The sequence below is a fragment of the Podarcis pityusensis genome (assembly GCF_964106645.2).
Source record: "Podarcis pityusensis genome assembly, chromosome: 5".
NCBI lineage: Eukaryota > Metazoa > Chordata > Lepidosauria > Squamata > Lacertidae > Podarcis > Podarcis pityusensis.
Window position 1 is genome coordinate 56,013,137 of NC_138032.1, and position 27,861 is coordinate 56,040,997.

Consider the following 27,861-nt stretch of genomic DNA (forward strand, 5'->3'; position numbering starts at 1 on the left):
CGTCGACTGCAGAGCTAGCCCAGCGCCTCTGTTGCGTTTAAACTATTCAGATTAATTTTTCCCTGGGATACTATTATTTGCCTTGCCTTTCAACTGCTTTTAGAGGCTTTTTCTCATTTGTTAATAGGATGGCATTTCACAGGAGTTTCGTTTACAAAACAATATCTCAGTGATCAAAAAAGGACTGGGGGCGCTTTCTCCCTATGCAAATATGAAAAGGCAGAAGCTTTCCCCATCGCCTGTATGAAATGCATTTTTGGATTACTTTCTAATATTAGGCCATCTTATCTGAATTAGGTGTCTCAGAGATGTACTCCCTCAAGAAACAATCTTAAATTGCCTCCCTGTGAGTTATTGAGAGATACACAGAACTAAGATGCATAACACCTTGATTTGTTTAAATTACAAGGAGGGGGGAGGAGCAGTCAGAAGGACCCCAATAAAAGATTCCAACCAAATGTTTTAAAAATGGTGTTATACCATCATCAGAAAGTGTCCCATCTTTCCTTTCTGAAGACAGCATCAAGCATAGTGTTACAGTGCTATTGTGGGAGAGGACAGCTGATTCTGATTGTTTTGTTTCTATTGTAATTATAATTATTTTATTATTTCTGTCCCCAAGGCCACACGGTAAATGACCACCTTCGAACAAAAGCACTTCAGAGGGAGACTGCAAAGTGAAACCTTTGAATCGCATTCCATCAAGAGGTTCAGTGCTGGCAGGTGCAGATTAAATTGGCACGATGGAATTCTATCAAACTTCATGCGTTAACTGGGTTACCAATTCCAGGCTATCTGTGATATCAGCACAATTTTGCTGTTGCTGTTGTTAAATAGCCACTGTTAATAAGGCAATTATCACCATCTGTACACACCCACATCTCAGGATGACATTTTGCGCATCTGATGAAGTGGACTGTAGTCCAGAAAAGCTTATGCCATAATGATGATGTTAGTCTTTAAGGGGACACAAGCCTCTTTGTTATGATTTTATGAAGAAGGTACTGCAAGCTTTTGAACTTCCATGCCAAGGGGGGATGGTAGGATAGAAGGAGGGAGGGAGGGAGGGAGGGAGGGAGGGAGGGAGGAGGAGAGGGGGGGGGTTGGTGGGCTTCATTTCTGAGCAGAGGTGCTGCAGTATCTGCTCAGCGCCTGTCCTAACCTAAGCACATAGGCTATGCTGTTGGTTATGATTGCTACTATCTGCCCTGCTTGATCTGGCATATGGCCTTTTTAAAGTACAAAATATTAGAGGTTACTGCCCACACACTTCTGATGTGCTTTTCTGCTTGTGTGGTGGCACCTCAGTAAAACCACTTCTTACTGTTTGTAGCAGAGTTTTCCCCATAAGCAGAGGACAAGAACACAAAACTCCACTGGAAGACACATAGCACTGTCAGCCTGCAAGTCAGTCCTCCTGTAATTAATCTAAATGCCTCGCTGATTATTTTTGTCTGTTTTACAGTTACTTCTCAAGTTTTCAATACACTGCCTGGGGCTAGTGTAAGTTGTCCCCCATTCCAGCTTTTATCCTTTTTGCTCTCTCTGACATCAGAGGAGCACAATCTCAAGGAAGACGTTTATTGGGTCAGATCTCCCTCTCCTTTATCTCCACCATCTCTCCTCCATGCCCCGGAATGGCCTCCCAGGGACTACCATACTGTGGCCCAAATATTATGTGGAGTGAGCGGAGGAAGAGAAATCAGGCAGCTACTTCAAGTGACAGCAACACGTTGGCCATGAGCTTCCAATTAAGCTCCAGTGGCAGTCCAATGCATACATGTGACGGACATATAAATTGCATCAATCTTTTAAAGTGGCAATCCTATATTTAGTTGAGTGGGAGTAAGTACCATTGAACTCAACAGGACTTACATTTCAGAAGATTATATATAGGATTGTTCTGGAAGAGCGAAAGAGCTCAGCTGCAGTTGAGTAGCAAGTTAATTGTTTTGGCTGAAAAGAAGAAAAATTGAGCCCTTTTTCCATAGGCAGACTAATCCTCTCATTACTGAGTAAGAACAGAATGAGTGTGGGTGTACAAGGGATCAAACAAGGGAGGAGAAAGCTCTATCAGCTTTACAGCACCGTGCTGAATGAGATAACTAGTTACTAAAGCAACAAAGGCTTTGCTTGGTTTTTAAAAACACATTTAAAAAAATAAAAAGATACAGGATTCTAGTAAACAAAGTTCTACTCAGAGTAGACTCACTGAAATTAATGAACCAAGTTAGCTGTGTCTACTCTGAGTAGGGCTAGTGTTGAATGCCAACCATGCCTTGCATTTTCTTTCTTACAAATAAAAAATGTCCATTAATACAAATTCGCACAGCAGTCATTGCGTCCTTGTGACTATGGGTTAGTCCATTCTGGTGTTTAATGTGGATAGCAAGCTTCCTATAGCACCATGTTTTCTCAAACAAGGATACCTGAAAAGGATATCCTGACCGGTGGGGGGGAGGCAGAGTGCAGGAAGGCAGTGATTTGGAGAACATTATACGAATAACAAAAAATAATAATGGTGGTCCAGGAATCTTACTATTCACACTGAAGATCAGCATGGATAAGGTCCTACAGCTTAAAAAAAAGGTGGTCTGATTGCGGGAGGAAATAATACCTGAGTCCCTGAACCATAGGTTTGTGCTGATGTGGAGATGCAGCCTTAAAGTGCTATGGAAGTATGAAACAAAGCAACAGGAACTATCAAAGGCAAGCCATTGTATTTGAAAAGCTTGATTGCTGGGTGATCATATTTATGCAACATTCCACAGCCCTGAAATTTCCCTTTCAGAGGCATTTCAAATTACAGCAATAGGAGAGAGGCTCTGCTCAGTAACAATTACGCTTTGGAAAGCAAAAGAAAAGAAATCATTTACAAGGGTGCCAGCACAAAAACTGCACCCTTCAGGTGAGGTTGGGGTGACTGAGGGCCTTTGAAGAGCTATGCCTCTCAGCCAAATAGATTGAAAAGTATTGATGAGAAAGGCAAAACCCAGAAAAAGGCTGCATTTGAAGACATTTGCTCTGCCTCTTCCTATTGAATGCCACATTAATCTCTCTCTGGTGTGTGTGGGGGGGGTGTATTTAAAAAACCAATTTTCTTACCATTTTGCTTTTAGGAAGGTTCAAGGAACAAGGAGGAACATACAACACAGTACGGTACATGTATCCCAAAGCAAACATTTATAATCCTGCCCTCCCCTTAAAAATACATGTAGCTATGGATTTTATTCCATCAGAAGGCTGCTTCACTACAGGAAGCAGTGGAGGAGACGACAGCCTCCACCTAATAATGCAGCCTGTGAAATCATGTGCACAACAGACCAGCACCCCATCGTCTGCACATACAGTCAATATCTGGAGGAGAAAAAGTGTATATACACAAAATCATATACCTCTAGATAGCATGGGGACTATGTTGGGCAAATGATATTTTTCACTGCAAACAGGAACAACATGTTGTTTCTGTGAGCATGGGAGGGGTTGATGGGCATGCCTTGTAAGAAAATGGGAGCACTCTGCTCCTGCTTCAAAAGAGGAAGCCGGTGGCTCCACTAGGAGTCGAACCCAGGATCTCCTGCTCACAAGAAAGGTGCTTTAGCCAACTAAGCTATTCTGCCTGGTTAGCAGTTCTATTTCCTACTCCACACAGGCTCTAAGCAAGATGCAATAGGCTGATCTGTCATCTTGCTCTGCCTTCTAGAAGCTGTTTGAAGGCAGTTGTGCCATCCCAGCCGTGATCGTATAGTGGTTAGTACTCTGCGTTGTGGCCGCAGCAACCTCGGTTCGAATCCGAGTCACGGCAGGAACTTGCAACTTTTGTGGATTTCTTTTTCCTGCCTCAGGGAATAGACTTTGGCCAGTTAAGGCGAATCTGACCACTGCTTTTCTTGTTTCTACTCTGTAGCACCCATCCACTATCCTTCTGCAGTGCGGCTGTCTTTTCTTGAAGAATTTTGGGTTTGGAATAATCTCCCCTTTTTGCCTACTTCATGCTTCAGATCATGTGTTGCTTCTTTCTCTGTTGGATCTCATCTGATTGGAAATATTTCCATGGATTGGCTGGATTGGCTGGATTCCCCAGAGTGGCTGGGGAAACAACTCAGCCAGATGGGTGGGGTATAAATAATAAATTATTATTATTATTATTATTATTATTATTATTATTATTATTTTATTAGTTTTTAGGTGATTGGGTTCATTTGGCTTAATTGACATTAGCTTGTATGTTGAAACATTGGATTTAATCTAATTGGCAATGGTTTATTCTTGAATTTGGGCTCTTTGGTTGCATTGGTGTTTGCAGTGGGGCAAGAGAACACATTAAGGTCATATTATGTAACCCTGAGGAACTTCAAGGTTGCATGCATACAAGAGTCATCACCTACAGCCACAGGCTGGCAGGGGGCAGGTGTTCTGGGTTGTCCACAGGGATGAGCAGGTACACTAAGGTGAACACAGTGTACTTCTCCTCCCCCACATACCTAAGGCTTACCTGGGGGGGGGGGAGTAATGCAGTCCTTGGTTAGGAAACAGGTGTGATGACATACCCAGGAGATGTGAGTGGCTTGCTTCTCCCTTATACGATGAACAAACTCACCTGCCCTTCATCCAATATGTAGGCTCTCAAGTCTTCTTCAGGGGTGTGAGCACAAATGCGTGGGATGTTTCTTTTCCACAGCACGCAAGCAGGCATCTCCGTGGGCCTTCTGCAGCCATAGGGTGGCTGTACTGAACACCACTGGCCACCAAAGGAAAGCACTGCGTTCTGCCTCAAAACAAAGAAACAGAGGCACCACTGGGACTCAAACCCAGGGTCTCCTGCTTACCAGGCAGGTGCTTTAGCCAGCTAAGCTATTGGGTCCTGCTCAGCAGCTCTTTCGATCCCTGCTTGCCACAAGCTTTGAGCAAGCAACTTACAGACTGACATTTCAGCTATCTGCTTTCAGAAGACCCAGCTGCTTGAAGAGGGTCATGCCAGCCCAGCCATGATCGTACAGTGGTTAGTACTCTGCACCGGGACTGCAGTAACCTCGGTTCGAATCCGAGTCATGGCAGGAACAAGCAACTTTTGTGGATTTCTTTTCCCACCACAGGAAGTTGGAAAAGGCCTTCTGCAAACCCGATTGAGATGCACCTCAAGGGCCAGGGCCACACGTAGGGAACAAACCCAGACTCAGACTTCAGCCACCATAGCTGCAGTACTTAATCCTGCAAAACTGTCTAACAAGAGAAAGGAGTGAAGTGGTACATTAGTAGTGTGTTCTCCCTTCTGCCAGGCAGGTTCGTGGCAAGTCCCTTTGGATGTGGGTGGCACAACCATTTGAAATGCAGAATAGACCCCCAGTTGGAATGATTCTACCTTGGGATCTCAGAGAAGCTCTCATCACAACTGGCTGCTCATTTAGATTTAATATTTGTTGGGATGGCTGCAGCTCTAATATTCCTTCACAAAGTCGCCCGGGGAAACTTTTTGTCCAGCTAGCCTATGGCAACACAACCAGCTGCTATTCCCTCTCTGCAAGAATGAAAGTTCCCCCCACCCCACAAAACCTGGCTGTGCATCAGTGTGGTGTTTGCCCTCCTGTGTGTGTGACATCATACTGGGATCATAGGGAAAGGGTTAACTAATTGTAAAATGACTAACCAATGGGAACCCAGGGGGCAGAGTTAACTGGGTATAAGTTTTAAGCACAAAGGTTTTTAGGGAGTTATAGTTATTGAGGAGACAGTCTGGAGTTAAAAGAGACAAAGAAGATAAGTCTGTGGGTTGGGCTAGTCTGGTGTGAGAGAGTGAGAGAATTTGTTAAGAGGAGTCAGTCAAACAGTTGAGATAATCAGTCAGAAGGTATTAGGAAGGTATAGGCCGGTAAAGAAACTAAAGTTAAGATACTGACAGGAATATTATCTGAGAAACCATAAACTTGTTAATGTTTGTAAAATAAACCTTTTTTCCCCTTTCTTTTTCTTTTTTGGTTCACTTTTAACAACTGACTGGACTCGGTGTTTTACCAGAGAGTAACTGGTTGGTGGCAGCGGGGAAGCAAGCACAGTGGTGGCACAGGGATCAATAGAACGTTAAATGTCCGGGGACCCTGTGTGATTGCCACAATCAGTCACAGCAAATGGCAAGATTTACCTTTTTCACTGCACACAGGACCCACGGGGCATTTCAGTGTCACAGGGAGGAGGTGGTGGGCATACCTTACAATAATATAGGAACACCCTGGCCCTGCTTCAAAAGAGGAAGCCAGAGGCACCACTGGGAGTCGAACCCAGGATCTCCTGCTTACAAGGCAGGTGCTTTAGCCAGCTAAGCTATGGTGCCTGTTCAGCTCCTGTCTTACTCTCTGCTCCACATAAGCTCCGTCCAAGACACAATGGACTTATCCTTCAGACATCTTGCCTTGCTATTAGAAGCCGCTTAAAGGCAGTTGTGCCATCCCAGCCGTGATCTTATAGTGGTTTGTACTCTGCGTTGTGGCCGCAGCAACCTCGGTTCGAACCCGAGTCACGGCAGGAACTCCCAACTTTTATGAATTTCTTTTCTCACCACAGAGTGGCAAAAGGCCCTCAAGAAACCCCACCTGGCTGCACCCACCTGCTGGGCCCAAAAGGAACTTCCTGACTACCTTGTTAGTCTAGATGTATGACTCTTGCTTAAGATGTGAAAGGTCCCACCCAGGTTCAAATCCCAAGCTAAGCCTTTACGTTGCATTTTTTAAAATTTATGCTGTGATGGGTAAAACTTCTGATTTTCCTTCAAAAAGGAAGTGAGTAACATCAAATGTCCATCTTGGCCTGTTGGAGGTTTTCTCTTATTCCTTCAGTGAGCAGCAAAATATGCTCTGTGAGCTCTGCTGAACCACACTCATATGGACAGGGGGCAAAATACTAAATACCTGAGGCACCACTGGGAGTCGAACCCAGGATCTCCTGTTTACTAGACAGGCGCTTTAGCCAGCTTAGCCATGGTGCCTGATGTTGCATGCCTGGCCCACTCACTTCCAGGTAGCTGGAGATGAGCAGTGTGTAAGCATCATGCACTTCCTTAAAGTCTCTGGGACGGGCATGGCGTCATGATCCTATGTCTGGTCATCACTCCCAGGTCTCCTGCTTTCCAGATGCCCCTGGAGGCTAGTACTTGTTTTTTAAAGAGGAGCATTGTCAGGTTTGGGACCCACCAAATTCCAAAACAGAGTTTATTGTGCACCTTATGGGTGCTTCAGGGTCACGTTTCAGATGTGTGTGGGAAGGAGGAAGAAGATATACCACCCACATCTGGCAGAATCCATCCTATCTCCATATACATGCTTTCTAAGATCAACATGCAAGTTTGGAAAATTCAAGCACAAGAGATATGCCACATCCTCCCCCTCTTCCTCCTGCTATGCAGCAGCGATTAAATTGTTGGTAGGTCAAGCACTACATGTTTGGAAAATTAATGCTTTACCTACAAGTAGCAAATCCATACCTTCATCAGACCCTGGAGAAAAGCATCTGGTTGGCCACTGTAGGAACCAGATGCCTCTCTCCTGGCAGCTGATGAGGTTATGGATTTTATACTTGTAGGCAGTAGTGGAGGGTGGGGTGACAGTACTTACTTGACCTCCCAACAATTTCATCACTGCCCTAACCAGGAGGCAGAGTGGAATGGTGTGGCAGGTCTCTTGTGCATTGATTTGGTATGATCTTTATTTGGTAGGCATCCTTCCTGATATATAGATTTGTTCAGGCATCCATCATAATGAATAAACTCAACATGGGATTTTCTATTTGCAGGAGTGCTTAAGCTGTTTGACTTCACCTATGGTCAATTTTCATATTTGTAAATAAACCCAAATACTGCAAAAACAAAACAAAATTCTAAAACCCAACATCATAATTATCCAGTCTTTTCTGCTTCCAAAGGAAACCAAGCCCAGGGAAAAGCTGCTCCTGAAACTTCTCAGCACTCAGTGGGGAACACATCACTATGTATTTCTTGTGGCGCACAGCTCTGCCCAAGAGCACAGTTTGGGAATTACTGAAAAGAAGGGTTGGAAGTGTAGGGAATCTTTTGACTTCACAATGTTCTGACTTTACAGAGGTAGTAGGGTGGGTGTTTTTTCCTAATTCTGTTTATATACACTGAAATGCTCCAGGGACGGAAGATGCACTGCTTGGATTTACCAGGGTGGTGCAAACCTGCAAGGAGTTTGGCTGCAGCTCAGAGAAGCTCCAGAGTGCTGCTGCTCAATGAAGCAAGTGGAAACATGATCAGAGCAGACTTGGGTCTAGAATACCATAGGGGTGGTAATGCTTAATTTATAAATCTTCCAGCTTGATGTAAGTAGCAGTGCATCCTCAGAAAGAAAAGTGGCTCTTACCATATTGACCTAAGAGATCAAATAGCCAGGATTTCCTGCTTCCGGTGCACCAGGAATGGAGTTTCTCCCAATACCGCAGGAGAGAGGCAGAGGGGGATAATCAGATAATGATAAGGTTGGAAGAGGAACCAGTGTCTCATCTGTGAGGACAGGCAAAGGCACTGGGTGCACAGAGCACTCCGGCTGTCACGACCCACACCCACACCCCAATCCCGTTCCTGGAAGCACAGGTCATCCTGTTAATTGGACTTTGATTGGAGTAAACTACAGGCATGTGCCAGAGACGATGAGATAAGAAACTGCAAAAACAACTCAGCTACAAGGATGTGAAAGGTTTGGATTGAGAGCAGATTTCATTTGGTGAAAGAGATGATGCGGGGAGGGGAGCCCACGGTTTGCTTACTTAAGGTTTTTCTCTACATTTTGATATGGCAACCCCCGCCCCACTCCGGAATGCAAGATTTAAAAATATCTGCACAAGTGAGGATGGAGGGAATTGGAATATAATATGGAATTTAACAAAACTGGAACTTTGTGTGTGAGAGAAAGGAACTGATAGGGAAGGGGGTAAAAAATGCTATGCTTTTAAAATATAGAGCAAAATCCTCCCTAACCTCAATTATCCACAAAGGAATGAGAGATAAAGATAAATGACCATAACTGAGCGGCAGGGAGGAAAGGGGTCTACCAGCTGTGAGAATAGAAGTTTTTGGATTAACTATCTGCAGTCTGGATTCAGACTGTTCTTCCTAGGCTGGAAAAATGGCAAAGACGGTTTTTCCAGGAAGCCAAATCATGGGACGAAACAATGCAGTAACTTTTGGAAACTGTGAGAAAAAGCTTCTTCCGATACATGACGGGAACCATCAACAGTTGCAGGAATAAAGGATAAAAAACTATGTATCAGGCATCCCCAACTTGCAATCCTTCACTTCAGATGTTTTGGCCTACAACTCCCATGACCCCTAGTTAACAGGACCAGTGGTCAGGGATGATGGGAATTGTAGTCCAAAACATCTGGAGGGCCGAAGGTTGGGGATGCCTGCTATATATGGACGGGGGAACTTCATGGGGGAAATTGTCACACGTAGGAAAGAATAAGGATTACAGCTAAAGTTCCTCACTTGAAACTTTATAAATTACCTGTTATACCAACACAAATTGAAATCACAAGATTGTAGCTGTTATATAAGGGATTATTATATCTGAATGGAATGGAATGGAAATGATTAAAACTTTGGAATGCATAAAAAATGTAGAATAATGAACTTATCAACTATAGCATACGGAGCCAGTTTAATTAAATTGTATAATTTGACATTTTAATAATTGGCATTAATAATTGCATTAATTGGATAAAATTGGTATTGTTATAATGAGGCTATTATTGGCACGATGCTGGAAAAGCAATAAAAAAAATCTATTTTAAAAAAAAGATATCAAGCAGCCCTTTATTTCTTCTGGTCTCTTGTGCAATTTTTTTTGTATGATCCTTGGGTCCAATGCCAAAAGAAATACATCCTTCCTGGTATATCTCTTTGTTAAGGCATCCGTCTTAATGATTAAACTCAACATGAAAAACCACATCTTCCATTATTTCCATCCACACAGATAAAAATTAGCTTCAACTCTGGACCAAAAGGGGGGGGACCCAACAACAACAACAACAACAGACAAATCTTACTGTGGATCACAACTGAGTTTTTGAGAACCTTTACTTTTGTAGCTGCTTGAACAAACAGAGCAGCTTCCAATCCCAAGCAGTGCACTGAGTAAAGGTGAAAATTCTTGGAATAAGATGTTTGCACTTGGCCTGAATGTCAGGAAATTATTTGGTCACATCCTGCTGGGTTTCTCATAGCAGGCCCCAAGGGTTGAAGAAAACTGTGGTTATAGACCGTTCCTCTTTAAGATGGTGATGATGGGGGTGCTGAACAAGCATTGATTGTTGTTGCTTCCTGCCTCTCGAAATTATATCTTACTGCAGAGTTATTGCAGATGAATTATGTATGAGGCTGAAATCACTTTTCCAAAGTACCTGCAGCCTCTAGCAGAGCTGCAAAACAGACCAAGGTCCATCTTCAGTGTATGTGGTTATAGCATTCTGCATGGCGTTATTCCATTGAAAATGAATGTGCTTAAATCATAACTGCTGCTATCAAGTATTTGTATCTAGATCAATCTTATCTCTGCCCTTTCATTGGTTGGGGCCTGCTGAGCAGAGTGTCCACTTCTAACAACTAGGTGAGAAGAAATCTACTGTTAGCACTATTTGGTTTCCATTTAGCTGAATCAGTCTGTCTCTATATCCTATCCGAGACCATAAGGGACTCAGTTTGCTCAGACCTAATGGTTTATTGATCTGCTGCATGGCATATATGCCTTGTAATAAATAAGAAAAGGGGCAAAGGGTCCTTCATTTTAAATGCAAGACATGGCACTCCTTTAAAGTGTTTCTTTTGCCATCTGTATTAATTCACTGAAATTAGTCATTACCTGATTTCACGTCCCATTGATCCCAAGCGCAGACAGAACTCTCGGAGCTGAAAAGAATTTGGGAATAGCCCTGCCATTAGTATGGATAGAAGAGTTCTGTTTCGTTGCTTTATCAGCGAAAGGGTTCCTATCAAGCTCTTCTCAACACGGCTTAGGTATTTGTGGTTTTTTGTGTATGCTTGAGACTGCCCTGTTCCAGGTCTGTTTAATGAGGAAATGTCACCAGCAATACCAAATGCCTAGGATCAAAGATGGTGCAAAACGTCTACAAGTAGCTCCCTGAGAAAAGGGAATTACGATGGCCATATAATACCCAATCAGAGCCAAATAATGAGTCACACTGCTTGGGAATATTATCATTCTATTCATGAACATGAAGAATGGACATTGATGCTATGCTAGCATGGAGCCATTTTATGTGCTGGGGAGGGGACTTTTCTTGTGGTAAGTTTGCTTTCCAGTGCCATTCTCCCCTGTAGGTACCATAACCATGACTAATAACAGTCCCAGAGCATGCAGTGTCTTCCAGAAAATGAAAAGCACTTGCTCCTCTTTCCATCACTTTGTTATGCAAAGTTCATTTATTCGAAAAGGTAGTGTCCAGTCCTGGTTTATTCCTTTTCTGGAACTCATTGCATAGCCTTGAAGGTACTATTTTTCTGTGCTGCTTGCTGCACACAGCCATATATTGCCCAGTGAGGGCATTAAGACCAATGAATTGGCTTGTGGTGATACAGAGGCAGACATTTTCATTGGTGACTCTGGTGTTGTGGAATGTACTTCCTCCTGAAATATGAGAGGTCCCAAGTGTCCTGGCATTCCACCAGCTGTGTAAACACACATGTTTACAGAGACATTTCCTTGATCTCTTCACTTGAGTCTCCTGTTTTAATTGCTGTTTTGTTTCAAGCATCCTGTCTCAACTGTTCTTCTCTTCCTCATGATTCCCAGCTATATCTTGTCATTTGAACTCTCCCTCGTTCTGGCCATCTCCTCCTCTCTGTCTGCTGTCGGCTCTCCTCACTTCTCCGCCATCCCCAGTGCTGCCTGCACATCCAGTCAGAACTTAAATGCCTTTTGGATAGGTAGCAACTCTACCCCCTTACTGTTTCCAACTGAATGCCAACATTCAGTTAAAAATGAAAACACCTAAAGCCTTCATCAAAAGGACATTAGGCCGCTGGAAACAGCCACTTGTGTGAGTGGCTGAGGATGGGTGGGGGAATCCACTTGATTCCTTTATCATAAGAACACAATAAGAGCCCTTCAGGATCAGGACAAAGGCCCATCTAGTCCAGCATCCTATTCTCACAATGGCCATCCAAATGCCTTTGAGAAGCCTGCAAGCCACCAACAGCCAACACCTGTAATATTCTCAATTGCTTACCAGTAGCAGAACTCATTCAGCCCCACTGGTGGATCTCAAAACTCTGAAGGTGGCCAATCCACCATGATTCTTCGGATCAGGCATACACTGTTCTTCCCCTGCCAGTTCCCTTGTACTGTAATGGATGGTGAACCCTTGTGTAGCTTATCACAGAAAATTAAGTCTGCTTAGTACTTTAATTGGCATGTCAATACACTTCAAGAATGCCTTGCCTAAAATGTGGCATGATCCTCTCCAGAATTTTTCCCAGTAGTTCAGCAGTCCCAGTAACTACCAGGGGTCCCTGCATCTGTAATTAAGAAAGCAAAAGAGAGCTATGTGCTATATAGCCAGTGTAATGTGTAGTTTGGTCCTAAGCAACCTGTTGCTCTCTGCAGGTTGAGCTGTCAGGAAGCCCTGTTTCATACCCTATGGGCTACAACCGAACAGGATAAATGTCAAAAAATATTAACTACATCTTTCTAAAGACTCTTCTCTGTTTTCTAATGAGACATCAAGGACAAAAAGATTTATTTCCAAGAAAACAGTAGCAATGAAAACTGACAATCAGTGAAGTGCCATGAAGTGGTAACCAAACAAAGTATTAAGGGAAATCCTTTGAAAGGCAGGATCCTAGCACAGCCCGGAGTAGATTTCCAATAAACAAACAAACCAAACCATGGGCATGGCATGAACCAAACAGATTATTGCTCTTTTATCATCCTTTGAACTAAATCCTGCTTGGCATTCTCACCACTAAAGTCAGAGGAAATAACCATACAAATCAATTTAGTGGGATTCAAACCTCCTGGCCAGATTCTAACCTCATCAACATTACTTTATATTGTGGCAAAACCTCCATTTATTTCAGTGTATGCATTTCCAGTTTCTGCAAAGCCAAGTTTGTGGCAGCTTTGTTGACATGAATTTTTTCCCTTGTGCTTGGCACTTCAGTCCTAAATACATAGACTTGGAAAGTAAACCCAAGAAAGTTTCAAATACATGTATTTATGATCTAAACTTAGCAGCTCTGTTCTATATAGTTGTTTTATTTCTTCTGGCATTAATAGCAAAAATTGTATGACAATATTGGCAAGTAAGAGCTCATCCTGACTTTCAGCTGCCCCAACCCCAATAGATGGCAGGAGAGAATCAAATATTTGTAGAACAGAACAGGCACATTGTCAAACAAAATCAAATACTGGAAGTCAAATATAATTGCCTGCCAAATTCTATCAGACACCAAATATCAGGTGTCAAATGGCATAAGCTGTCAGATATTGAATATTTTCTAAGTTCTAACAGAAGTTGTCAAATACAAAATATAACTGCATATTAGTCAATACTGTCTAACATAAAGTTTCCAATATCAAATATTGAAATCAAATACCAAATTTTCCTGGATATCAAATACTTATGCTGAATGTCAAATATTCAATGATCATTTTGAGCAGAATGGATGAAGACAGATTCGGTGGTATCAGGTTTATTGCCTGTAAGCAGGAGGATCATCTGGCTGCTATGACTATCTATCCTCAGTGGCCTATTTACCATAGTAAATTTGCACACCAGAATGGTATTTGATAGTAAACCCCAAGTATAGTAAACACCTCAGAAGCAGACTCCTTCCTTCTAAACCCTGAACAATTACCAATGTGTCTCAGAATTTGCCTTCATCTCGCACCACTTTCACACGCCAAAAAACATTCACAGCATGACAGCTTCCTGTAATCCTCAGCGCACACACATATCCCTAGATAGTCCAGAACAGTTTTAACAAAATATTTCTCTGAAGGTATACTCAAGCAACTTACTGAAGAAGGCTAAGGAGCTTGTTTACACACAGCATACTTGAAGGACTAAGTACAACACAATCTTAAGCATGCTTACTCAGTAGGAAGTCCTGCTGAGCTCCTTAACAGGGTCCTTACCCCTACTAAGGCTGCTGTCATGGTCTGGTTCACGGGCGATCAAAGTCCCGGCTGGGGACATCGGGACCGGGGGCAAGATGGCGGGGTGGGAGCAGGAACAGGAGTCCAGAAGCCAGGAGTCAGGAAGCCAAGGGTCTGAGAGTCAGGAAGCAAGGAGTCACGGAGTCAAGGGTCCGAGGATCAAGAAGCAAGGAGTCACAAAGTCAGGGGTCCAAAGATCAAGAAGTAAGAAGTCACAAAGTCAGGGGTCCAAGGATCAAGAATCAAGGAGCCAAACACAGCAAGGCAGGGAACGTGTTGCTGTGGCAAAGAGACGAAGGGAAATGCTGACCTTATATCCCTTCCTGGCTCTTGCCACCAGGTGCTGTGAGTTACTAATCAGCCTCACCTGTGAGGCCGTGCCTTACCTCTTCAGAACAAACTTAGGAAGGCCCCAGTCCTGCAAAGTCCTACTGGTCACAGGGCCTGGCTCCTACTCGCACTCCTGACAGCTGCTGCCAAACTGTCACTATTTTGTGGGTAGGATTCAATACCATACCAGTAAATTCAAGTTGTGCAGTTAAAGTGAATTGGGCACTGGTAAATGTGGGATAACACCTGTTTGATGTGATGACCTATGACCCTGCTACAAATAAATGTGAATGCATGCTCAGTGAACAGTAGACCTTCCTGCAGATTTTGTGCAAACATGTCAGAAAGAATGCATAATGAGCAGGTCATCTGGAAGTGAGTTTTGTGTTCTTAGGGTTGCAGTCTCTGTTGCTCCTGGCTGCTTGTGATTATACTACCAGGGTTATTAGCTGCAAATTTCTTAAAGGCTGGTCACTGAAGAAATGCAATTCCTGGTGATTGTGGTCTCATCATTTTCTGTCTCTGGTCCTATGTTGTGTGTTTCCTGTACTTAGGAAAGCCCACTGCAGAAACATTTTTAATAGCACTGGATCTTATTTGCGATTTGATGCCCCCCAGGAAACTTAGAACTTGGCATATCCTGCCCTTGCTGCAATTCCTGGATTAATAGTCAGGGCAAAGGGCAAACTTTGAGTATTTCCACATGCCCCAAAAGCTTCTGCCTTTATAGCAACGAATTGCCTTGAACAGAAGGTACACGAGCATTTGAAGTAGAGCAACCAGCTGCTTTGCTTTCCCAACTATCTTTGGGTGCCCCACAGGTTTTTAAGAAGATTCCTCTCATTGCCCCCCTCCTCTGCATTGACATCTCACCATACTGAAAGAAGTCACATGTCAAATGCTAGCTAGATTAACCAAATTCACTAATTTTTCAGAAAGTAGCATGGTTGCAAGAAGTCTTAAGAAAATTAGTTTTAGTTTACTGTTTAGTTTTCCTATTTACTCACAATGGTTTAGGGAAACCAATGAAGTATAGATTGATTTCAGTAAGCAAAGCTCTCAGTCGGAAGAGTGCTTCATTAATTCAGCTGTGGTCAATAGCCTCTTGACCCACCAATAAAGCATTAAATATAATCTGGATTCCTTAGACTTCTAGTCAAACACTTGAGTCTTTGAATGGGTTTACCATGATGATGTGCAGAGTGACCTTCCGTGATTTGACCTTGGCTAAATCTATATTGCAGGAGTTATTTTCATTGATGCATTCATGATTCATGGGTGAAAGATAGCCATATTATCACTAATGATCAATCAGCATTTTCCTCCCTTAAGTCTTATTCTAAGAGTTGGCAGGCACTTAAAAGAATATGAACACTACAGTGGTACCTCAGGTTAAGAACTTAATTCGTTCCGGAGGTCCGTTCTTAACCTGAAACTGTTCTTAACCTGAAGCACCACTTTAGCTAATGGGGCCTCCTTCTGCCGCAGCGCCACCACTGCACGATTTCTGTTCTCATCCTGAAGCAAAGTTCTTAACTCGAGGTACTATTTCTGGGTTAGCAGAGCCTGTAACCTGAAGCGTCTGTAACCTGAAATGTCTGTAACCCGAGGTACCACTGTATTTTGTTTCTTCTTATAATTGCGATTTGATTTACCATCCGCTTTTAGCATTATTTTTCTTTACCATCTCTAATGCACAATTCAACCAACAGCGATATAATGGGAACCATGAAATGGATCAGAATTTAATGGAACCACATTGCCCTTGCACATTTTCCATGGTCAGAAGAAGTGCTCATCATTAGAGAGCTGGTGTGGTTAACTGACTAGAGAGTTGGACTCAGACCAGGAAGAACCGGGTTTAGATTGCATGAATCTCACTCATGGGCTGTGAGATACTTCATAGGGTTGTTGAGAGATAAAATAACTACCGTGAGTTCATTTGAAGGAAGGGTAGGATGGGAATGTGATAGATAAATTTACCACGTCAAGAAAATGGAAAAGAAATTGTCATGTAAGAATGCAGTTGAAATTTTGTGTCCAGACTTCAGTGTTCTGGTCAGAACTCTTCATATACTGTTCTCAACAACCACAACTTTCAATATCAGATCAATTAAGGGTGAAATCAACTACATTCTTCAAAGCAGATATTGAAGTAGCCATTGCTTTGAGTAACAGGCATACAACCAACTCTTAAGTTGTTCCCATTTCAATCTAAAATTGAACAATTCTAATTACACTGGGGATTTGGAAATCTAATTTTTGCGTTACATCCAGCCTCATATAACCAACATGCTTATGGCTAATTAATGCATGAAGGGGTTAAGACCATAAAGTAAGCTGTCCTGCCAGGCTTAGCTAGGTCAGTCCACCTCACCTTGGGAGGAAGGGTTATCCAGCCTTTGTTCTACCCATTCCATCATGTGAACCCTACCAGTAAGGAGGTCTAAGCTGGATGCTCCATCTTTGTGTTTCTATACAACAAAGCCATATTTGTGTTTCTATACAAATAGTTTAGGAATATTTACCATTTTGGAACCTAAGCTATACTGCCTGTCTTTTATTGCTGCTGAATGGGAAAGCACATGACTCTGACCATTGAAGAGTTTGTAAATAAACCATTTTTAACTTACCAAACGTATGGTCTTTTTCTATGCTAAGGGAAGTGGGAACTTTAAAAGCAGCTTAGAATTGGATGTTTTAAAGGTATAACAGTCTGTATTTCCAAGCTTTACTTCGCTGCATGTTTTGTGTTTTTAAATATCTGCTGGGGTTCTCTCACCAAAGAGTACTTGCCCTGAACCTGGATCTAGGCATCCAGGGAATTCTTCTTTTTTATTTTACCATATCTATTTTTCCTTTAGCCAAATGAAACCATCAGATTTTGACTTGGTGGGAGGAAATATCTTAAGCATTACTTTATTGGTCTGGTAGTCTTAAATCACTGTATTGGTCTGGCAGTCTTTGAGGAGTATTCAGTGACTCAGACATAATCCATTCAGGGCCAAACTAGACATCATAAACAGATGCATGTAACATTCCCCACAACCTTTTAATAAATAAAAATAAAATAAAGACCAACCTCAATGTACTGAGGCTGGACACAGAGGAATGACAAGAGGAGAGGATCCTTAACCTTCTCTCTGCCTGCCTACCAGCCAGCCGGCCAGCCATTTTTTGCCTCTCAACATCTTCCCCAAGGTGCTTCCTCACCAGGCCCAGCGTTAGCACTCAGCATACAGGAGCAATCCACATTTTCCTAGAACACATCTCAATAGAAACGTGGACCAGCCAGTCTGTATTTACCAATATGAAAAGTTGTATTGTGAAATCATCATACAGTTGCCTAGTTTAGGATAGATTTGGATGCACACTTACTACATTTGAGTCATGTTTTCTTTCTATGTGAGCATACCTGCATGGATTTGTGCGTACTGCCTGTCACCAATAATACAACACCACAAAATACATTGAAGATCATTTTGGGTGGCATGTTTTGGGTGCCCAGTAACACATACTGATGCTCATGGATATCCAAGCCAATGCATATCATGGCATAATGTAGCAAACAGAAGAGAACAGCAGCTTATGCGTGATAAGTGCTGTTCTATTCATGGATGGGATAAGAGCTGCAGGCCAGGCTTGAAAATCCTCTCCATCAGCAAGAGATTGAAAAAACTAACAGCTGGGGAAAGATACAGAGAGCGGTTGAGAAAGAGCAGTTCACTCTTACTAATGAAATTTGCCTGTCATCGAACCCTTCAGGCTATTGCAAAAAAGATACAGGAACCTCACAAAGGACCAACTGTACCACCTCAGGACTTCCCTCCAGATGCCTTCAAAGAAACAATGGCAACTTCCTCCAGAGTTGTATAATCCTTGCTGCATCTCCTATCAACCGCAAACAAGAAGTGACACTGTTGTCAGTCTTCAAGTGCGCTAAAACTACCCATTGGTGGCCACCACCACTGAGCAGTGGCATGTTAGGATGGGTAAAAACATGTCCCTGCCACACGCATTTGGATCCCATATTAAGTACATAGGTGATGCAATTAAGTACTTGGTGGTTCCCAGATATCCTCAAGAGCTGAAGTTGACTATCCACATGGGCAAAATAAAGCCATGTTCAATAAATCCTTCAAAATAAAGTGAAAGGACTAAGTAGTCTATATGAGAGGCACAGATAGGATAACTATTTTTCCCCTCTAGACAACCAAAACATTAAGTATCCCTTTAATACAATGCATGGAAAACTTATTATTTCTAGATCCAGCTTCCTATGCATAGTTTGGTTGGGCCCTGTATAATTATATGAGTGGAAACATGCTGTTAATAACACCAAAGGATATATTATAAAGAGGTTGGGATAATATGCGTAATCACTGTGGTTTGCACCTTGTTAGATTCTGGAGAAGGAAAATGTTACATTCTCTTTTTTTAATAATAAAAAAGCAAGGATACAGTCTTGTAATAATAATGCAAAAGGAAGGTGAAAAATGAGGTAAGGCAGCTTTGGTTATGCATAACAAAGACCTTCATTTTCACAGCCATTATGAAAACAAGCTTTTCAAAGGTACTCGGGTGCCATACAGCAAGTCTCAATCGTATGTGCTTACTCTGTTATTAAATTTAGCCTCGGGGTCCCTGGTTATAAATGAGAGATCTTTATGGCTTCAGTTTGATGTATTTAGCACTAGAGTCACTGTAGTAGAAACCAAGCTGAAATGACAGTTTCCCTATAGAATCATAGAATCATAGAGTTGGAAGAGACCACAAGGGCCATCGAGTCCAACCCCCTGCCAAGCAGGAAACACCATCAGAGCACTCCTGACATATGGTTGTCAAGCCTCTGCTTAAAGACCTCCAAAGAAGGAGACTCCACCACACTCCTTGGCAGCAAATTCCACTGTCGAACAGCTCTTACTGTCAGGAAGTTCTTCCTAATGTTTAGGTGGAATCTTCTTTCTTGTAGTTTGGATCCATTGCTCCGTGTCCGCTTCTCTGGAGCAGCAGAAAACAACCTTTCTCCCTCCTCTATGTGACATCCTTTTATATATTTGAACATGGCTATCATATCACCCCTTAACCTCCTCTTCTCCAGGCTAAACATGCCCAGCTCCCTTAGCCGTTCCTCATAAGGCATCGTTTCCAGGCCTTTGACCATTTTGGTTGCCCTCCTCTGGACACGTTCCAGTTTCAGTGTCCTTCTTGAACTGTGGTGCCCAGAACTGGACACAGTACTCCAGGTGAGGTCTGACCAGAGCAGAATACAGTGGCACTATTACTTCCCTTGATCTAGATGCTATACTCCTATTGATGCAGCCCAGAATTGCATTGGCTTTTTTAGCTGCCGCGTCACACTGTTGGCTCATGTCAAGTTTGTGGTCAACCAAGACTCCTAGATCCTTTTCACATGTACTGCTCTCAAGCCAGATGTCACCCATCTTGTATTTGTGCCTCTCATTTTTTTTGCCCAAGTGCAATACTTTACATTTCTCCCTGTTAAAATTCATCTTGTTTGTTTTTGCCCAGTTTTCTAATCTGTCAAGGTCATTTTGAAGTGTGATCCTGTCCTCTGGGGTGTTAGCCACCCCTCCCAGTTTGGTGTCATCTGCAAATTTGATCAGGATGTCCTTGAGTCCATCATCCAAGTCGTTGATAAAGATGTTGAATAAGACCGGGCCCAAGACAGAACCCTGTGGCACCCCACTAGTCACTCTTCTCCAGGATGAAGAGGAACCATTGATGAGCACCCTTTGGGTTCGGTCAGTCAGCCAGTTACAAATCCACTGAGTGGTAGCATAGTCAAGACCGCATTTTACCAGCTTCTTTACAAGAATATCATGGGGCACCTTGTCAAATGTCTTGCTGAAATCAAGGTAGGCTACATCCACTGCGTTCCCTTCATCTACCAGGCTTGTAATTCTGTCAAAAAAACAAGATCAGGTTAGTCTGACATGACTTATTTTTCAGAAATCCATGCTGACTATTGGTGATCACAGCATTTCTTTCTAGGTGCTCACAGGCTGTTTGCTTAATGATCTGCTCCAGAATCTTCCCTGGTATTGATGTCAGACTGACTGGGCGGTAATTATTTGGGTCCTCTCTTTTCCCCTTTCTGAAAATAGGGACAACATTTGCCCTCCTCCAATCTGCCGGGACTTCGCCTGTTCTCCAGGAATTCTCAAAGATGACTGCCAGTGGTTCTGAGATCACATCTGCCAGTTCTTTTAATACTCTTGGATGCAGTTCATCTGGCCCTGGAGACTTGAATACATCTAAACTAGCCAAGTATTCTTGTACTATCTCCTTAGTTATTCTGGGCTGTGTTTCCTCTGCTGAATCATTTGCTCCAAATTCTTCAGGTCGGGCATTGTTTTCTTTATCGGAGAAGACTGAGGCAAAGAAGGCATTGAGGAGTTCAGCCCTTTCTGTGTCCCCTGTTTGCATTTTACCATCTTCTCCTCTGAGTGACCCCACTGTTTCTTTGTTCTTCCTTTTGCTACGAACATACCCATAAAAGCCTTTTTTGTTGCTTTTAACCTCTCTAGCAAGCCTGAGTTCATTCTGTGCTTTAGCTTCTCTGACTTTGTGTCTATACGTGCTAGCTATTTGTTTAAATTCCTCTTTGGTGGTTTCCCCCCTTTTCCATTTTTTGTACACATCCTTTTTTAATCTTAACTCAGTTAAAAGTTCTTTAGATAGCCACCCTGGCTTCTTTAGGCACCATCCATGTTTCCGTCTCATGGGTATTGCCTGACGTTGTGCTTTTACTGTCTCCCTCTTAACAAACTCCCAGCCATCATGAACTCCCTTTCCTTTTAGTATTACTATCCATGGGATCTCACCCAGCACTTCCCTAAGTTTTATGAAGTCAGCTTTCTTAAAGTCAAGAAATTGAGTCCTAGTATGCTTGGCTGCTCCTTTCCGCTGTATAGTAAACTTCAGAAGAGCATGATCACTCACACCTAATGATCCTTCCACTTCTACCCCACTAACCAGCATCAACATTGGTTAGGACCGGATCTAAAATGGCTGTTCCTCTTGTTGCTTCTCCCACTTTCTGGACAATGAAGTTGTCTGCAAGGCCAGTGAGGAATCTGTTTGACCTTATGCTCTTGGCTGAGTTTGACATCCAACAAATATCTGAGCAATTGAAGTCCCCCATTACTACTATCTCCCTTCCTTTTGCATGCTTGGCCATCTGTTCCAGGAAGGCATCATCTATGTCCTCCGTTTGGCTTGGGGATCTATAGTAAACTCCCACAATGAGGTCACTGTTGTTCTTCTCTCCCTTAATTTTGACCCAAATGCTCCCAGTAGCCGGACTGTGCCTGCTTTTGAGAGGTTGCCACAATATTTGGGGAGGGGGAATCAACAGACACTGTGGAGATTCATTGGCAGGAGGATTGTCCTGTCAGTTCCTAAACAGCTACCAGGGCAATCCGGATAATTTTTTACTAGAATTCCCATTATCCCTGACTATTGGCCTTGGTAGCTGGGGCTGATGGGAGTTGTAGTCTAAAGAAGATGAGATGGGGCAAATGCGTGTCCTAAAAATGCTGTACAGGTTACTCCAGAGCACACAAATTATATGGCTGAAACAATGCTATTTTTCTAGGAAAAGAGGAGCTGAAACTCACCATGAACACCTTCTTTGTTCTCTTATAATGGCAATGGCGCCCACCTGGTTCCACCCACTAGAGTTTTGGTGAGTTCCAGCTGGAAAAAAGCCCTGGGAGCAAAAGGCTCAGGCTACCATTTGGCGAGCAAGGGAGAAGAACTTAGCACCCAAAAGCTTTGTATTCACATGCCAAAAGAAGTTCATGGAGTAGTCTCAGTAATACAGTAGAACCTTGATTTTCGAGCATCTCAGAAGCCAAACGATTCGGAACCTGAGCACCGAAAACCCAGAAGTGAATGCTTCCGTTTTCAAACGTGCCTCGGATGTTGAATGGCTGACTGTCAATTGCACCTCAGTTGTCAAACTTTTCGGATTTCGAACGGTCTTCCAGAACGGATTACGTTCGACAACCAAGGTTCCACTGTATCAGATGCCCTAAATGAGAAGGCTGAGAGTGCATGCTTGAACCTTAAAGCTAGGCGGAAGGTCAATCTTGGGATTGCAGTTTCAGAAAACCAAGCAAATGTGCTTTAAAGCTCCATACTGATCAAAATCTCAGTCTGGGTTAAAGGGGCTGCACTTAAATCACTCCACAAATTGCACTACAATGCAGTGCAGTTGCCTAGAATTAAAACAACTTGCTTTGTCTAGCCCAGGCATAGGCAAACTCAGCCCTCCAGATGTTTTGGGACTACAACTCCCATCATCCCTGACCACTGGTCCTGTTAGTGAGGGATGATGTGAGTTGTAGTCCCAAAACATCTGGAGGGCCGAGTTTGCCTATGCCTGGTCTAGCCTGCTGGAGAAGGTATAAAGAAAAGGGTGCTCAACAAAATTGTCTTTTGGCCTAAGCAGGTCATTCAGTGCACCCCTGTAGTGTTGGAGATAATATCACAGGTTGTTGGGGATATGTTGTTTCAGCAGCCCATGGTGGCATCTCCTCTAAATTCCATGGAAGATCAATGTGGCAGCACCAGTTCATACCAGGAGATACCTAGCAAGAATATAATGGGGAACCTCTCTGTATATGAACAACAGTGAGACATTTGTTTAGTCTCCTGCAATTCCACCCCATCTCTGTCTGGCTCACTTGTATATAATGAGACGCACCACTCCAACTCAACAGGCATGCTCAAACTGGGTTTCCACAAGTCCAAACATTAACACTGCATGCCACTGAGAATGTTCCCTACTGCAGCCAAGTAGGAAGCATGCCAGATTTCATCGCAAGGGTGCATATTCACCTGTCATCAATTACAGGGTTTGCACAAAACTTTCTGCTAATCCATTGGTGGGTGAATGCCATTTTGGTACATAAAGTGTTCAAATTCTTCTGAAGCAAACTATGGGTCATTGTCACTGATGACTTTGCAAATATCATATGAAGGGGACTCTTGACAAATTTAGATATATAGCAGAGTCTTTGTTTAATTTATTTTTCACAGCACATTAGCAGCTCTCTTGCGGCACACTGCTGTGCTCCTGCAGCACACAGTTTGGGAATTTTCTGACCTAGGTAGTAGGCTGCTTTTAGTATCCTGCCAAAAATAAGTCTGAATTTTTGAACAGATGTGGCATTGCCAGGAACAGCTGAGTGGGTAGAGGGGCTTTTTATTTTCCTATATGAAAGGGCCAAGGGTCACAACAATCATCCAAGCATTGTATTGTATCTGTAAAATAAATAGATTTCAATGCCATGTGTGGTAACATGTTTTTTTCCGTCAATACATAACAGGCTCTAGAAAAGGAACGGGGGGGGGGGGGGACCTTTGCTAAAACACAAAAGGATACATTCTATTGCATTTTGCCAGGATACAAAAGAAATACAAAAACCAAAACACTTGTCAATATTTAGAAAGTTTCAAGGTTATGTTTTCTTCCTGCAGCTTTGTTTTTCCTAAGATAACTGATGTGAATACAAGCAGTCAAGACAACTAAGGAAGAATTTTAAAAAACAACAAACTGGATTGTGGGAAAGTACAAGACGGGATGGAAATGTCAAGATGCACTGTTTATTCAAACCAATGGTGACCTTCACTTCAAGGCTATTTCTTGGAGCTTCAAAGAAAAACACCATTGGAGGATTGCAATACCTGCCAATTTTTTTAAAAATCCAAGATTTTGGGTTCTGGCCTGGGACTTTGAAGTCTCCACCTCTACCAGGACCTTCTAGCATGAAGCAGAAGTAAAGCCAAGAAAAGCATCCTATATTTAATTTACATTTTTTTTCTGGACCTTTAACTGTGTGCTAAAAGTGGCCATTTCCTCACATTCCAGTCAATGCAGTGACAGGGGCTGAGATTGCAACCACTGGCACTGCCCCCATACATTCAGCATAAAATGAGAACGGGCTGCATGAACAATCAACTAACTGAATAAGTGCAAGGTTTGTACTCATGAGACGAAACCTTGATATAAGATAGTGCCAACATGAAATCTGCCCCTCTCCATCCCCGCTTACAGCTTCCCAAAAGGTTTTACTACGCCACATCTTGTAAAGCAGGGTGCTTTGAGGGTGGTATAGCAAATGTCTAAGAAATTCGTAAGAAACTTCTTGTTGAAACATCTTCAGCAAACAGAAAGAATTTTTGCAACCCTAATCATGGCGCCTTGATGATTTCGGGGGAGGGAGTTGCTGCATGGGTGGGGAGAGTTGCCCGTGACTGTTCCTCTGGTTTGCAAATGTGCCCTCAGGTCCAAAAAGGTTGGCAACCCCTGCTTTAGTATTGTGTCCACTCACTGCGATCTATGAGGCTTTTCATGTGACACCATTCCTTCTCTGCAGGGATGTGAGAATCCATCATCCTCCCTTATACAATGCATTGTTGTACACCCATTTGTGTGTTCATTACATAACTGTGTTGCAAAATCTGAAGCAGTGCAGATTTTGCAGAATGTTTGTTTTGTTGCATATTGTTTTGGAAAGTGTAAATTAATACAAACTGAATCAAATTTCTCACCCAAACCTATTTCTCTACCACATTTTCTGTGTTCTCAGACAGCCTCCTCACACCGACTTGAAGAAAGCAGCAAGGCTCTCTGCATAAGTTCTTTCCTTTCCTTCCATCCACATTTCCTGGGGACTAGGCCAAAAGAATGCCTGTGGGATATACAGTCCTGCATGGAGAGTCTAGTCACTCACTACAAGATGATGTGACAAGGATTTCCCAGCCCCCAGGAAACACAGCGAGGAAGGAAGAATGGATATCCTTGCCACTTGCTCTCAGGAAACAACACTTTGTTTAAACTGAAAAGGGGCAAAAGAACCCCCAGCCGCATCATATTGCATTATGGTATGCCCCCCGCAGTCCCCCAAATCTCTGAGGAATTTGCTGTGCCTCCCAACTCAGCTTCAGGCATTTCACACACACTTCCCAACTGTAGAGAGCCAGTGTGATGTAGTGGTTAAGAGCGGTGGACTCGTAATCTGGTGAACCGGGTTCACGTCTCCGCTCCTCCACATGCAGCTACTGGGTGACCTTGGGCCAGTCACACTTCTCTGAAGTCTCTCAGCCTCACTCACCTCACAGAGTGTTTGTTGTGGGGGAGGAAGGGAAAGGAGAATGTTAGCCGCTTTGAGACTCCTTCGGGTAGTGATAAAGCGGGATATCAAATCCACACTCTTCTTCTGTAAGCTCTGCTGAGATATCAGCACACAAACGTCTTTAATGATTAGGCCATGTGGGGTACAAATCCGTAAGCAGAACTTGAAATGTACTGACCCTAGGCCTTCAGCTACAAGTCATCTAGGTAGAAGTAGGGAAAATGGAGAGAAGGGAGATCCAGTTTCTCCAAATGGAGTTCATAAGTAAACAAACTTCAGAAATAGAGCTTTTTACCTGCTGATAATCCATCTGCAACACCTGGGTGCATGCCTATTGTTTTAATCAGGCTTTGCAGAGATTAGAGTTGAAAGCATAGTTTTCAAAAGTGTGTTACACTCCTCTTGCCCTCTTTTCATCTTATCTCTTTTCCATCTCCTTAATTTTATCTTGCTAACCAATTTCTCTTCCCCCACCTTGTCCCCTGCTTTTATTTTAATTAAATTCTTCCTAAGACTTGTAGCTTAACCAAGATTTATATTAAGGAGACAGCCTGCTCAACAGGCAGGTTTCTTCGCCCTTAGCTTTCAGAGTCACATTTATCATTCAATTTTTGACCATCTGTGCATGTTCTTTTTCTACTGTGGGTTTGGGTTTTTTTTTTACTTAAAATAACAGAGAAGCAAAGGGCAAAAACAACAAAAGCACAAGAAATTAAACCTAAGGCTTGTGAAACAGATTGGGAAAAGGCACGGTACAGTAGGGCATGAATTCACCTACATAAACAAGCTTTTGCCGTAGCTTCTCCTAAGGAAAACACTAAATTAAATGCCCTTTCCAGAGTTAGCACGTATGGATCAGGGAAGTAGGGATCACTGCCCAGTAATACATAGGTTCAGTTGAATGTCTGAATATACATTGGTCCGTGGCAGGCCCTACTACCATCTTCTCACCTCTACACACTCTGTGCTTTTTCTTTGGAAGTGTGGTACAATCTGGAAAAGACATACAGTAATTGCATGCAGCTCTCTAAGAGGGAGTATTCAGCACAAAGCCGACATCCTCATGGATCCTTGGGGAAGCTTAAGCTGTTCCAAGTTTGTACATGCAAATGTACCAACAAAAAATAGTTGGATTTATCAGCGGGTGCTACCAATTCACTTTGTATGAATAAATTTTGTTAGTAGTTATTCCTGCTTTGTAGAGTTTCCTGTTAACTTGTTCTACAAGTTTAGGGTGGGTAGCACAATTTATACAGACTTTATTTCATGCCAACTTGTGAAATCCTTTGGGCTCACCAGGTGATCTTCAAAACTGAGTTGAGAATTGAACCCAAGTCTCATCACCAAACCCAACCTTCTACTCAGTGCCGGAATTATGTGTAAGCTAAACAAACTATAGCTTAGAGCCCCACTCTCTTGGGGGCCCAAAAAAATTTAAAGGAAAAAAACTGGATGTACATTTCCAAAATATAAGATAAAAAACAAATAAAATAAAACCTACATACAGCAACAGTGTATTGTGTTGTGTAGGCTCCCGTTTGTTATGTGCAACTCACTTTAGATACCTATTAGGTCCATAAATTACCATATGGCATATATTCAACACAAAAAACAGTGACAATTTGTTGTTGACAAAGGACAGCTGGACTTATAAAGGGCTACATTACCTTCAATAGCTTAGGGCCTCATCAAACCTAAATCCGGCCCTGTTTCTACTCCCTGCACGGTTACAACAAAGAAAATCATTTTTAATTTTTTTAAACATAAAAACTTTTAAAAGGTGAGCTATAAAAGCAAATTACTTGTTAGTAAACTAAAGGTTAGATGAGCTATTAGTAGGGCTATTGTATCAAATTTGTGTTTGTTTTTCAGAATAACTTGAAGCATAATTGGTATTAAGGACTGGGAGATGCTGCAGCAGCCATTATCTACCTATAGGATCAATATGAGATAAATATGGGACATAATATTGTTTCAGTTTGCATTTTAATATGGCCCTAGCGTAGTTTGCATGTCCCAAACCAGCACACAAACTGAAATGCAGCTACTCTTCAAAATCTGCACTTTTCCAACCATCTAAACTCTTGTGAACACAATGCTGGATAGTAGGTGTAGAACACTCACCTTTTTTGTATCTATCCTTTCTCCACTGGAAAAGGAAAATCTGAGCCTCCGTATCT

The 27,861-nt window shown here is 42.6% G+C and overlaps 1 protein-coding gene across 1 annotated transcript in view; it reads right to left on the reverse strand.

The window, feature by feature from the left end:
* LOC308477617 (uncharacterized protein) overlaps positions 1-27,861 on the reverse strand; it is a gene marked incomplete at its 3' end in the record, with an annotated part of 66,815 nt that overhangs the window by 37,866 nt on the left and 1,088 nt on the right. The window contains exon 2 of the mRNA XM_081006347.1: positions 27,806-27,859. Coding sequence (XP_080862473.1) covers positions 27,806-27,859 — 54 coding nt within the window. The remainder of the gene's footprint in view (positions 1-27,805; positions 27,860-27,861) is intronic.